Raw genomic sequence first — 15,058 nt, 5'->3', positions numbered from 1 at the left:
TCCCTCCAATCCTGATGCCACGTTCCTTTTCATTGAGTCCAGCTTCTTGGATGATTTGCTCAGCATATAGATTGAATAGATATTGAGATACAATAAATCCCAAAGTCAGTGTCATGTTGGATGGAGAGGAGATTGAAGCTGTCAACAGCTTCATCTTGCTTGGATCCACAACTAACACTCTTTATAAGAGCAGTTAGGAAATAAGGAGACACATTGCAATGAGAAAATCTGCAGTTAAGGAATTTTCCAAATTGTTGAGGAGTACTGATGTCAGTTTGAGAACTAAAGTGCATTTGAGTCAGGTCATGGTCGGTCTGATTACTAGCTTCACATCTGAGAACTGGGCAATAAATAAGGATGACAGAAAAAGAATTGATGCCTTTGAGCTGTGGTGTTGGAGTAGAGCACCGAACATCCCATGGACAGCCAGGAGAACAAATAGATATGTGTTGGAGAGGATGCAGTCTGAGTGCTCTTTGGAGGCAAGAAGACAAGGCTTTGCCTCACATACTTTGGACATATTGCTAGGAGGTTCTATTCATTGGAGAGGAATATGATGTTGGTTAGGGAGGAGGGTTGGTGAAGGAGAGGAAGACTCTCAACCAGGTAGACTGACAAAGTGACTGCTGCAATGGGAGCTTGTGTGTCAGGAAGTGTGAGGATGGTGCAAGACAGGACTAGGTTCAGATCTTTTGTTCATAGGGTCACTATAAGTATACTCAACTTGATGGCATCTAACAACGATGACAAAAACAATGTCTTCCAGATTATAGACAGATATATCTATGTTCTACATTATTTTGTGAACTGTTAATTTTTCTTTAGGATTGCATGATATTCCATTGACTGTCTATCACAGTTTGTTTATTTATTCATACATTTGTGGTTATTTGGTTTATCTCCATTGCTGCTATTTTTAGTAATGTTGCTATGAACATAAGAGCGTATATCTCTTATTTCTTAGAGTTACTGGATCAAATGTCTTTTTATTTTCAACTTTTAAAACAGTAGTATAAAAATTAATTTTAACAACCAAAATATTTCTATTTCCAACTTTATATGAAAGACTAAATGCAAAATAATGAAATTTTTTTTTCATGTTTACTTTGATCTCAATAAATTTAAGTTTTTATATCAATGTACTTTGAGGAGTTTGTCTTTTTTTGTTTTTTTAATTTACAGAATAAGTTGGTTTTTTCCTTTCAACAATTCAACACATTTTGATTGTTGACTTTTATCGCAATTTCCACATATAACAGCACTCTTCTGTCTTTCTTCCTATGTGTATCATTTCCGTTCATTCTTTCCTTATCACCCTGATCCTTTCCTGCTTTCGAGCTTCATAACCAGACAAATACTTCCCTTTAAACCTTGTGTGGTTAATTGTTCCAGGGAATGTGTACTCCTATTGTTCATTTGGTGGTGTTGTTAGGCACCATCAAGTTATTCATAGCAGCCTTATATACAACAGAATGATCAACAGAATGAACAACAGTTCATCATTATCTCCATTTTTTGCTGTTTGATGCCATTGTTGCTGCCATTTTTATACATCTAATTTTTAATTGATTTTAATATAATTGTTAATATACATTTTCATTCATTTATGTTGTGTTTGGCATGATTATTCACATTTATAGAATAATTTTTATACATTGTTTCATTCATGTACATTTTGTTTCTACTATTAATCTGTGTACTCTGTCAAACTGTTGTGTTTTGTTTTGGTGACCTTTTTGGGGGGTTTATATTCTCAATTTGTTGTCCTTCTCCAGAAACTTACCTTTCCAATCACTATGCCCAAATTATATGAAGGGAAGTCCCTATTCTTGCTTCTAAGGAACATTATGATTATTCTTTCAAGATAGACTTGTTTCTTTGCAGTCTTTGATGTATTCAGGAAGCGCTGGCAATCTTGTCAGAAAGTAGTTACACTACCAACCCAAAGGCTAGTTGATATGAATCTACCAGCTGGCTCTAGGCGGAAAGACGGTCAACCTCTTCTCACATGATTAAATTCCCTGAACACTCACTTGGAGGTCAGCTATGAGTTGTTTCTGACTTAATGGCAATGAGTTGTTGTTTGTTGTTGGATATATTCAACCCTTTTTGCATGTCTATGAGGTGACTGAAAATATTAAGTTTGGGCTAAATGCACATAAGTGGCATCTTTGCCACTTTAGAAAGGGTTTTTGCAGCAGATTTGTTCAGTGCAATATACCACTATATTTCGTGACTGTTGTCACGTGGCTGTTGTGAATAATAAACCTGGTTACTGTGAATCCTTTAGTCTAATTGTTTCCATGTACCTTTGATTTCATTATTTCTTCTTTTCTCTGAATGGGAAAAGATCATTAGTAGCCTTTTAGGACAGTGACTTTTAATCTGTAGAATGTTTTTTGCTTTCTCTCATGTAAAATATGGACTAGGCTGTATATTAAAAAGAAAAGCAGTTATTTGAGAACACATACAGAAAGCTGGAGGGAGGGTGGCCAATGAGATTAGAAGGGATCCAGAATGTTTGTAATTGTGAAAAGGTATGAAAAAGTTTTTATTTAAAGAAGTATTTGTCTGGTTATGAAGCTCGAAATGATGCAGTAATATAAAAAAGCCCAATAGATTTGGTAATTTAGGAGACAAAATTTTTAAAAATAAAGCTGCAATATTTTGATGAAACACATATCAAATTAGAATAAGTTGATGAAAGAGTGAACAGTGAAAATCAAACTTTAGAGTTTGGGCACTGTAACTTAAAATGTTTAATTTTGAAAGTAGTCAGTAGGACAGTACTAAATTTGGATTATAGTGAAGGAAGAATTGTAGTTTTACCCTTTCCTACTCTCCTGTCCCCATCACCATCCTAGAGAGTAAAGACATGACGCTTAGATGAAATAGGAAAGGACTTATTTAAAATGTAGAATTAAGACTGCTGAAGGATCACAGTAAATTTTTTTAAAAAAAGAAATGGTAACAAATATAGTATAATAATATAAGGTGCTAAAATAGGGGAAATGATAGCCACATGGGGGAATCTTTGTACTGGCTGTTCATTTTCTTTCTTTTTTTTTTTTCACTTTAACTAGTTTTTATTTTGTGAGTTGTTGTGGGTTTTTTTAATTTTTTAAAATTTTTATTATTATTATCATTATTAATTTTAATAGACATTTACAGAGGTTTTGGATTTCTATTCATTCATTGCCGCACTTTTCTCCCTGCCCACCCCTCCCCACCAGCTCGCTTCCCCCTCCGAAGAGAAAAAAAATTCCTTCGTTTGTATGCAATTCCCACGTCCCTTCTCCCCAACCCCCCACCCCAAGTACACTTCTCTATGCAACCTTAATTATGGATTCCTGTGCTAACCATAATACTCAATCATATATCACTTCTAATCTGTTCTTTCCCTCATCTGTTTCAATACAATATACATAATTTATCCAGTTTTTTCTGTCATATCCCTACCCTGATGTCAGACCCATTCTACAACAGTGGCACCATGCAGTATTTGTCCCTTTGTGACTGAGATATTTCACTCAGCATAATGTCCTCCAGGGTCACCCACTTTGAATAATATTGCATGAGTTCCTTGTTTTTCAATGCTGCGTAGTATTCCATTGTGTGGATATACCACAGCTTTTCTATCCACTTGTTTGTTGTCATTTTCATTTTATAGATTTAAAATTATTCTGTAAAAGAAACTAAATTTATTTTTCAAGAAAAAATGGTGAACGAATAGGAGAGATTCAATGGGACATGGAAAAAAATGGAGTGATGATAGGCATAGACCAATAGTAATTAATTATGTAAAATACAATGTATATAAACCAGTATAAAATAATAATTTTATATTAAAAAATACAATGTTATTGTTGTGTACTATAGAGTTGGAACTGACCCATAGCTGATCCTCCAGTGGGTTTTCAGAGGCTGTGAATGGGAGTGCATGGGAGGAGATTGCCCATCCTCCTGTGGGGAAGCTGGTGGCCTCAAACAGCATGCCTTTAGGATGGCAGGGAAGCGTCTTGCCACTAGGCCACCGGAGCTCCCTTATATTGTGTAGCATAGCATAGCATAGCATAGCATAGCATAGCATAGCATATGGTATAGCTTATATTGTATATAAAAATACAATAGCAAATTAAAAATTACAGTGTCTATGAATGATTGTCTAAAGCAACACAATGTAGGAGAATAAAAGCAATGGTTGTCAAAATCACTTGGAAAAGAGGAGTTAGACATCTTGACATTGGGAATTAGAAAGAAATCACACAACAGGGAGGCAGGAGTGGTATCTATTTCATAAACAACAGGCCTCTGGAAACTCTATGAGCTTTGATAAATGTTGATAGGAAGGCTTCAGGCCTTTTGTTCATAGGGCTGCTATAAATTGTGCTTGGCTCAGAGGCAATCAACAACACCACCAATAAGCACGATTCCTCCATGGGAGCTACACTCTCCTAATGAGATCAAATTATGCACAGGGGACATTTAAAAAATGTTGGCAAATGAAAGCCATTTGATTACAGAAAACAACAGCCAGTCCAGACTTAAAAGACTGTCTAAATGGAGACTAAAATATCAGTGTCCAATGACATATTGCAAGAGAGGGATTCCCTCAGTAAATTCCCCTAGGGGCTACGTGACTCCCTGCACAGAGCAGTCATAGATTTGGGGTTTTTTTCTATGACAGAGGGGGGTATGGCTAAACACTGGGCTCTAGCCCAGAATTGTATCTATTTAGCCCAGTTGCCAAATAGATTTTGACAAAATAATCTGTCTTCAGAGTGGGCTATTGTTTGCCGACTAGAAGCACTGAGCTGTCCAAAAGACAAAAGTTACTAATGTCCAACCTTCCCTTACTCAGGGCAATTTTATCCTTAAGAAAGCATTTTGGAGAAAAATTATAAAAATAGTTGTACTTTCTAAAACAAACTCACAAAGAACAGCTTAATAAGACTATTAATGCCAGTGATTTAAATATTTCAGCTTGGTAATATTTACTTGTTTACACTAAGTAAATACTAAAAAATTATTTCAGAAAAAGAAAAATACATAGGTAGGCAAAAAGAGAATATAGATTCATAATCCAAGCACTGGAAATTATTCTGTTGACATTTTGCATAGTTATTTTCAGATTGCATTGTTAAATTTCTTTTATAGTTAATAGGAATATAGTTGCAAACAAAACAAGAAAACACTTACACATTCATGGACCTTATAATTTAGTGGTATTAGGACTAGAGGAGGAGAAAAATATTAAACATACTAAGTTAATAACAAAATATTAGAAGATAATTAGAATAAATATAAAACTAGGTAAAGAAATAGGACATGAAAGGTAATCAAGGTGTTGCTAATATTTTAAATTGAGTGGAAAGGGGATGCCTTACTGGAAATGTGACATCAGAACAAAGATTTGAAGATGGGTGAGCCATGAAGAGTGAGCCATGGAAAAGAATTACACAGGCAGACAAAACAGTGCAAAACTCATAAGGTGGAATCATGTCTTGAAAATTGAGAGAATGAGAAAGACTGGGTGAAATGGAGTCACTGTTGTCACAATAGTTAAACAACTTAAATACACCCTCTGTTCTGTGGAAAGATGTGACAGTCTTCTTTAAACATTGTTTGTTGTTGTTATGTGCCGTCGAGTAGCTTGCGACTCATAGCGACCCTATGTACAACAGCCCTAACCCCTGTTCTATCCTGTGCCAATTGCACTGCCTCTGACACACCCATCCCGATTACCCCAGTCACTGAATCAATCCACCTCATAGAGGGTCTTTCCCTCTTGAGCTGTCCCTCCACTCTCCCTAGCATGATGTCCCTCTCCAAGGACCGGTCTCTCCTTACAACATGTCCAAAGTATGTCAGACGAAGCCCCAGAATCCTTGCCTCCAAGTAGCAGCCTGGTTTAACCCTCTCTAGGATGAATCTGTTTGGTTTATTGGCAGTCCATGGTACAGTCAATACTCTTCTCCAGCACCGCAGCTCGAAGGTATCTATTCTCCTTCTGTCCTTCCTAGTCATTGTCCAACTCTCTGATGCATTACAAGTGATTGCAAAAACCATGGCCTGTATCAGGCGGACCTTAGTCTCCAGAGAGACACCATTTGCTCTTCAATACTTTGGAGAGGTCCCTAACCGCAGACTTTCCCTTTGCAATGTCTTTTCATTTTCTGGCTACTGGTGCCATGAGTGTTGACCGTGGAGCCAAGCAGACTAAAGTTGTTAACAATCTCAATCTCTTTAAACAAAAGCCTTGGAAATAGTACGAGATTCTTCTTTTCTGCCTACAGGGTCTTTAAGAGTCAAAATCGGCTCACACGCCAAAGAAACAAAAGGGAGAGAAGAGGATATGAAGTTGTAGAAGCCCTAGGAGTTCAGATTCTCAGAGGTCTCAGAGACCATTCTAAGAGTATTGAATTTTATGTTAGAGGATTCATACCAGACAAGGGTTCTGAGCTGTTCTGTAATGCTTAGAATTCTTCTAGTCCCTGTGTTTTGATTAGACTGAACAAGCAAATACAGGATCAGAGAGAGCAGATAGGAAGCTATAGCAATAATTCAGGTGAGATATTATGGTGGCTTGGGACCAATCAGTGTCTGTGAAGAGAAGTAAGAGGTTTCATGGTATATTTTTTAAAGAATTTCCTGATGGCATGTAAGTTAAAGAGAACACCAAGGTTCTTATTGTGAACCGTTAGAAGAGTGAGAGTGCCATCATATGAGTTTTGAAAGACTTAATGGAGAAAGATTTGCATAAAGAGTAAAACGTTTAAAAAAATTTAAAAAAGAGTAAAATGTTTAATGTATTTTATTTGATATTTACATTTTAGATAAATGGAGTTGACTGTTAACCAATATTTGAATAATACCAGTCACAATTTTAAACCTAAGTTTTATCCAGGATATATTATAAAATTTTGTTCTTAAACATTTCACTTAATGATTTATTAAAATTTTACATTCTTGTTGTTGTTAGGCACCGCAGAGTTGAATATGACTCGAAGCAATCCTATGAGCCACCCATCTGCACCCTGTCCTATTCTGTGCCATCCTCATAATCTCTGACACACTTGAGCCCACTGCTGAAGTAACTGTGTCATGCAATCTGGTTGGGGGGCCTTCCTGTCTCTCATCACCTCTCTACCTTTCCAAGAATGATTTCCCTCTCCAAGGAATAACTTTTAATAGCAACATGCCCTAAGCATGTGAGATGAAGCTTCATTATATTTGCCTCTAAGGAGCACTGTGGCCGCACCTTCTCCAAGATATGCCTGTTTGTTTTGACTGTCCATGAGATTGTCATAATGACACATATTTATGGCACTAAAAGGTTGTTCAGTTTAAACTAATCTAATATTTTGGATACCTTGTATTTCTCTACAGCAGCTTGGCTGCTGGCCACATGGTTGTGATCTGAATTCACAAGCTCCTGCCTCTGAGGAAGATGGAGACTGCTTACATAAAGATTTATAGCCTTGGTAACCCTATAGGACAGTCCTACTGTGTTCTATAGAATCATTGTGAGCCAGACTCCACTTGATGGCAGTGTGTGAAAGAGTATATGTGTGTGTGTGTAGATGTTTCTCTAGCACTGCCTGTTTTTTCCATCTTTATTATATATTCTTTTTTTATGTTTACATTGAAGATGCTTTTTTTTTTTTTTGGTCTTGATTAAGGTCCAAGGTCTTTTACTCCTTCAAAAATGTTAAGAACCCAGAGCAGATATTCTACTCTTAATTATTTTTCAAATAATGAAAAGATTCTTAATGGAGACTTTTACTTGAAAGACTAACACAGGTAGTCCCTGACTGACTTTGGTCTTCTTCTACATTGTTGATAACTTGGTAAATTGGCTCTGAAGTCAGTCAGATAACCTTTTGCATCTGAGAGTATTCATTACCAGTGCATTTTGTTACATACATCTTTATAAATTTTGATAGACTTGTTTTGGGGGGCTTGAAACATTACATATAAATTCATAGAGATACGATAACACTGCATGGAATATTAGTAAAATATAAATGCTCATGAGGGGGAAAAAAGGTGGTCAATAGTGGAGCTTCTTGTTACTTAAGCATATTGTAAATCTGTAATTACCTGTAGCCTAAATGTTACATAGTTACGATTAAATACAGTACCTAAAAGTTTTGTGTTTTTGTGTTTGTTTGTTTGTTTGTTTTTTTAATGTGAAGTATGCTACCATCAAGGGACTCAACGGCACATAACAACATGCTACCATTCCAAATTAATTCTGCAAAGCTTTCTATTTACCTTGAGAGGCCCATCTTTGGGGGAAAAAAGATATCATAAATGGGAAAAGCAGAAAATCAGCAAAAGAGAGGAAAACCTTTAAAAAGATTGATCGACACACTGACTGTTAAAATGTACTGAAACATGACAGGGATGATCAGAAAAGCACAGGATAGGGCAAGGTTCAGATCTGTTGTTCGTTCAAGTGTCACTGTGAGTCATAGCCTACTCAATGGTTCTTGACAATATGAACTAGAATTAAATCATGTAGAACTAGACAGACATGGTGAGAAGACTCACAAGATAGAGGTCAGAGTCACACAAACTAAGAAGATAGATAATTTCAGGATGAAAGGAACCATATATGTACATTTCTTTATATAACTGTTTTCAGGATGAATTAATGAAGTTTCCACCTTTTTTTGTTTGTTTGTTTGTTTCAGATGGTCTTTTAATAGGCTTCATGAAGCCAGAACTGGGTACAAGAATTCTTTAACCACTTCAAATACAGCATCTACGGAGAATACATAGGTCTTCTAGTAAAAGAGGAAAATATAAATAAACATTTTCAAGAAGCTCTTGGAAATGTCTGAGTCTATTGCAGGCCTTTCCAGCCAGTGAATACCATGGCCTGGGCCACACCCAGCTTCCTACCCTGCTGCTCAGACCATTACAGAGTTGGGGGCAAGCCACAAATTTTTATCAGGAAAAAAGTGACTCCACTCAGTTTCCATCCAACAGGATCACAGAACCATTGAAAGCTAGAGCTTTCTATGAAGTGGTACTTGCCTACAGATTTTCATTCACACATAGGAACTGCACCAGTATTTTCATCCAGGCAAAATAATACAAGGAACAATGGTAAATGTGCACTGTAATGAATGGAAATCCAAAACCTCTGTAGTTCATTAAAATTAAAAAATGTGCACTGTGTAGTTAGTATTTAATACACTCATTACATGGTACATGGTTTCACTTAAAACCTAACATCAGCACTATACAAAGCTACCACTATTAACCCCATTTGACAAACAGTGCTTGTTGACAAGGAGTTGTGCTATACCCACAGGCACATGGATAAAATTTACCAGCCACTCTGTGAGAGAAAGATGGGCAATCTCCTCCCGTGAGATTTACCACCTCTCAAAACTCACTGAAAGGTCAGCTATGAGTCAGTTCTGACTCAAGGGTGACAATAGCACACTACTCATACTCATATTTGTGGAACCTACAGAGTTTCTGAGACTGTAAATAACACAGGAAGAAACCGTCTTTCTTCTATGGAAACCCTGGTGGATTAGAACTGCCATGGAAGCATGCATGGCTTTTTAGTTAGAAGGTTAACACCTCATAGCTCCTTAAACAGAGGTTTCAAACTCAAACTTATTAAGTGGCATTGATACTGACTCAGAGCTAACCCTCCAGTGTGTTTTCAGAGGCTATAAATTGCATCTTTTTCCCTCTGCCAAGCATCTGGTGGATTTGAACCACCAGCCTACAATATGGATTGAGGCTCAATGTCAAGAAGACAAAGATTCTCACCACTGGACCAACTGGCAGCATCAGGATGGATGGTGAAGAGATTGAGATTGTACACAGCTTTAGTTTGCTTGGCTCCATAGTCAACAGTCTTGGCACCAGCAGCCAGGAAATTAAAAGGCGCATTGCAATGGGAAAGTCTGCTGTTAGGGACCTCTCCAAAGTGCTGAAGAGCAATGGTATCTCTTTGGAGACTAAGGTGCGTCTGATACAGACCATGGACTTCGCAATCACCTGTTATGCATCAGAGAGTTGGACAATGACCAAGGAGGATAGAAGGAGAATTGATGCCTTTGAGCTGTGGTGCTGGAGAAGAGTATTGAGAATACCATGGAGTGCTAGGAAAACAAACAGATTTGTCCTGGAAAGGGTTAAACCGGGTGGCTCCTTGGAGGCAAGGATTCTGAGGCTCCGTCTAACTTATTTTGGCCTTTTTTTGGGAGAGACTGTTCCTTGGAGAGGGACATCATGCTTGGGAGGGTGGAGGGACGGCGCAGGAGAGGAAGGCCCTCTATGAGGTTGATTGATTCAGTGACTGGGATAATTGGGATGGGAGTGTTGGAGACAGTGCGATTGGCACAGGACAGAGCAGAGTTTAGGGCTGTTGTACATAGGGTCGCGATGAGTCGCAGGCGACTCGACTGCACATAACAACAACAATAACAACATCTTTAGGTTGGCAGCACAACTCATTACCTACTAGGTCAGCATAGCACACTAGATTTTTTGTTGTGTACCACCAAGTGGGAATCAACCACAGCTAAGTAGGTGTCCAGAAGCAGTTAATCTCAGGAGAGATTGCCCATCCTTCTCCCAAAGAGCAGGTGGTGGATTCCAACTGCTTGCCTTTTGTATTGCACCACAGCTTCTTACCCCTAGCCCACCAGATTCAATTTACTTGTTCCAGCCTAGACACCTAGTACCTGTTCAAACAGAGGCATATTTGGGGGAAGGAACACAGATGGCAATTAGTTTTGAATTGCTGAATGATCTCTCATTCTTGGGAGTGAAACAGTCCATGAACAAAAACTGGTCACAGATGCTCTCCCCACCCCACAGTGGCACCCACAGCATGTGTCATTCATGCTATACTGGAGGCATTCCTTGGCACATAAAGAGCAAATACAAGGTTTTTACCACCAAAGACTGATTTAAACATTAACATATTTCAAATGTGTATGTCCAAGGCAAAAATTACAAATAATGGGAAAAAATCAAAATGAGCTGTTTCAAGTTGATGAATATTGGCACGTTCACATCCCATATCCCTCTTTTTTTACATCATAGGCAGATTGTTTCATAAACATGAAATAAAATGTTATCGATCAAAACTATTTCTTCTTCTTTTGCCTCTTGGGCTTTCCTTGCTTCTTGATTCTTTGCCCAACCTCCCTTGCTTCTAGATTCTGGTAAATGTCTTTAAAAATGAATTTTAATGAAAGTTTACATAGACTTAGGGTTTCCAGTCATTGACTGTTGCATTTTTCTCCCTGCCCATCCCCCACCCCAATTCACTCTTCTCCTTGAAAAGCAAAACTCTTTCATTGTTATGCAATCCCTCCCCTCAAGTCCACTCCACTGTGCAGCCTTCATTCTGGACTCCTGTCACGACAATAATACCTAATCATATATCTCTTTTAAACAGTTCTCTCCTTCATCTGTTTCAATGCCGTATACATCATTCCTCCCCTCTGGTGAATTATCTTCAATCTTTCATGAATTCTCCGCCTGCGCTGGGAGGTCCTCTTGTCCTTTGAGTCTGTGAAATTACTCTTTGCTACCGGGCCTCCAGTTCAGTGTTTCAGTGCCAGTTTTTACTACGTTCCTGCGTGCCCAAGAACTCCAGAAACTTCACAGAGCTGAGAAATGGAAAGAAACTCTGGCCGAGGAAAGAAAGACTCTCTCACTGTTTACTAGGCCTCCAGCACCCCCCTCCGCCCTCCACTCAGCTGCGACAGGCTTCCAGGAAATGTCCTCCTTACCCCCTCCCGGGCTGGGGGCTGGGAGCGGGCGGGCGGGCCGGCGGGCCCCTCCGCCCCCACAGCGGGCTGTTCCTCCAGCGCTTGTCCTGGCGCCGCTGCTGCGCAGTCCACCGCTCGCTGCGCCCAGATCCTCAGCCTCGCCGCACGCCGCGCGCTCGAGTCCCGCTGCGCTGCTGTCCCGCGCGCCTCCTCCCACTTCACCATGAAGGTTACGGGTGGGCGCTGCGCGGCGCTGCTGGCGTGGCTCGCCTTCGTGCTTTGCGTCTCAGAGGCAAACTGTGAGTAATAAACAACATCTTTTCTTCTCCTCTTCCTCAGTAGTGCCAACTGCACTACGTGCTCTGGTGGGTCAGATTGTCTTTTCTTGGACTGTAGCCACCTGGGAAGTTTCCTGTAAATCGTACAGCCACTCTGCTGATGGAAGCATTTGTGGTTCCAGAGAACAGTAATGGTGGGGCAGGGTCAGTATTTGCCCTTTCTGGGAATCATATTCCCTACAGGATAGATGCAACAAAATGTGTGACATTAGTATCAATGAAAAACTTAGAAAACATACCCTGAATATTTATATATTTAGATATTTAAGTCTCCCAAATACTTAAAGTCCCCACTCAGAGGTCAAAGATGAGCACATTCCAGTAGTGAGTGAGAGGCAACTCGCTGTGTACTGGTGACATCCACGAACAGCAACCCTTCCTGCAACCTCTCTTTTCCAGTTTATGGACTTTGAGCCTGGTTTGCGTGTCTCGCATTGACAGACTGTTTTAGGATAACTGCAGGTTTGCATGTTGGTGTTGTGTACTGCCGAGTAGACAAATGCCATTTTGTAACCTTGAAATCAACGAAACTGTTACACATTTCGTGGATCATTTTATACTGAGATTTTTTGACAGTGAGTGCCAGTCATCCTAGGTCTGACATGAATTCTTTGTACTTCGTAATTCCAGTTCTTTAGGTTCCTCTGTCAGAGTTCAAGAGATGATCTTGAGTTCTTCTGAAAACTATGTAAGGAATATCAAGGCATGTGAGGCATGTTTGCTGTTAGTTATTTTCTTTGATAAATTTTAAGTAGGCAAGCGACTTAACAGCACACAACAACAATTGATTAAAAACTCTTGTGCTGTTTTATTTTCAGGACTTGTCATAGGAAAGAGCCCCTCTAATAAATGACAAAGAATTCTTAGGCTTTCTAAGTTACAAAGGAAGCTTTTCACATATTACAGGAGTTTAAATAGGAATTTACCAACATTCTATTGGTTTTCGTTATTATTGTTTTAATCATGATCAGGATGAAGAACTATTTTTAAATTCTCACTTAAGAATAAAGGATCATTTTTTTTTTAATGTTTGTTAAAGAGCTACAATAGCAGAACTTTGTTATTCACATCCTTATCATTATGTAAGAAACCCTGCGTTACATATTGGGCTGCTTACTGAAAGGTGAGCATTTCAGATTCCACCAGCTGTTTCTCAGGAGAAAGTTGGACAGAAAGATGGAGCAAGTAAAAATAGATAAGATCATAAACCCAACTCAAAGGCAATAAGATTTTTATTTATGTCTATCATGATGTGGATTGTATGCACTGACATTATATATAAGTTACTAGGTCTATCAATTACTTGCCGAATAACCAGTATTTTGAAGAGGAGAAAGAAGCATAAAAAGCAACTTCCACACTTACAGCTTGCCATCACTGGGATTTGTTAATACCTTTCTTTTTGTACATACTCTTACTGAATCTAGGCAAAGCTAAAAAGAGTATGTATATGTAATGAGTGTGAGAGTGAGCTAGCAAAGATTTTGCACAGGTACTTAAAACATATAGAGTTATACTTTATGTTGTTGTTGCTGTGTACCATCGAGTTGGAACTGACCCATAGCTGACCCTCCAGCAAGGAAGCAGTAATCACAAGGGAGGAGATTGCCCATCCTTCTTCCACAGAGCAGCTGGTGGAATCTAACCCTATGCCTTTGGGATTTCAGGCCACCAGAGTTCCCTATACTTTATATAAATGTTGTTATTGTTATGTACTGTCGAGTTGGAATGGACTTCTAACTGACCCTCCAGTGGGTTTTCAGAGGCTGTAAATTGCAGAGAATGTTACTCAATTTTTAACCCCCTGAAGCATCTCGTGGTTTCAAAGCACTTGCTTTTGAGCTGGTAGTGCAACTCCTTACCACCAGGTCACTATTGGTAAGGAAAAGAAGTTTACATTATATAATAAGAGTCTTGTTAAGTTCCATTAAGTCAGCTCTGACTTGCAGTGACTCTAATGATGAGATCTGAACCTCTGTCCAGCACCACCCTCAAGATCTCTGATCTGCTTGAGCACATTGTTACAGTCATTATGAATAGAAGACTTAACATCTTCATTAAAAAAAAAAGTGACAATTTAGCGGAATTCCAAATAGTCTATGCTTAACTGAGGAAGAAACTGAAATATAAATTCGGTGTTTTTGACTCTTAGATTTGAAATTTTAAGTTGAACTTGAAGTATTTGATTGATAATCCATTGTTTTATCCATAGAAGCACAGTTCCTATACAAAGAAAATATGTCATAGATTTTTAGTTTTAAGAGAAATGTTAGAAATCATCTAGTTCAACTTCATTTACTAATTAAGAACTAATTAGTTAGCTGACTTTCCAAAGTTGTATGAAGAATTTACATATAAAATATTTTTCTAAGCTCTTGTGGCCTCGTGGTAAGAAGCTGCATTGCAGTCCTGAAGGCACGTGATTCAAATCTACTAAATGCTCCCTGGAAGAAAGATGGGCAGTCTCTTCCCATGTAATTAACAGCCTCTGAAAACCTTTTGGAGGGTTAGCTAGGTGTCAGTTCCAACTCAAAGATACATAATAACATTTTAACTTTTAATATATTATCAGTTCATATGTAATGATGTGATTATTGCTGCCAACCTAAGGATGGTACCTCTCTGGCAGTTTGAATCCACCAGTGGCCTCACAGGCGATGGAAAGTCTCATCCCTAGTTACTCGTCGTTGTTGTTATGTGCCGTCGAGTCGCTTGCGACTCATAGTGACCATATGTACAACAGCCCTAAACCCTGCTGTATTCTGTGCGAATCGCACTGCCTCCGACACACCCATCCTGATTCCCCAGTCACTGAATCAATCAATCCACCTCATAGAGGGTCTTCCCCTCCTGCACTGTCCCTCTACCCTCCCAAGCATGATGTCCCTCTCCAAGGACCGGTACTTCCTTACAATGTGTCCAAAGTATGTCAGACGAAGCCTGGTGGAGGATTAGCTGTGTGTC

At 38.9% G+C, this 15,058-nt stretch overlaps 1 protein-coding gene across 1 annotated transcript in view; it reads left to right on the top strand.

The window, feature by feature from the left end:
• Positions 1-11,979: 11,979 nt before the first annotated feature.
• The window catches only part of PROS1 (protein S (alpha)), a 117,842-nt gene continuing 114,763 nt past the window's right edge, over positions 11,980-15,058 (top strand). Inside the window, exon 1 of the mRNA XM_006894146.1 lies at positions 11,980-12,055. Within this exon, the coding sequence (XP_006894208.1) occupies positions 11,980-12,055 (76 nt within the window). The remainder of the gene's footprint in view (positions 12,056-15,058) is intronic.

This window comes from Elephantulus edwardii, unplaced genomic scaffold (assembly GCF_000299155.1).
Source record: "Elephantulus edwardii isolate Elephantulus edwardi_28Jun2011 unplaced genomic scaffold, EleEdw1.0 scaffold00136, whole genome shotgun sequence".
In the NCBI taxonomy this organism is placed as follows: Eukaryota; Metazoa; Chordata; class Mammalia; order Macroscelidea; family Macroscelididae; genus Elephantulus; species Elephantulus edwardii.
Note: the sequence above shows the minus strand (reverse complement) of the source record. Positions and strands in the feature narration are given on the sequence as shown.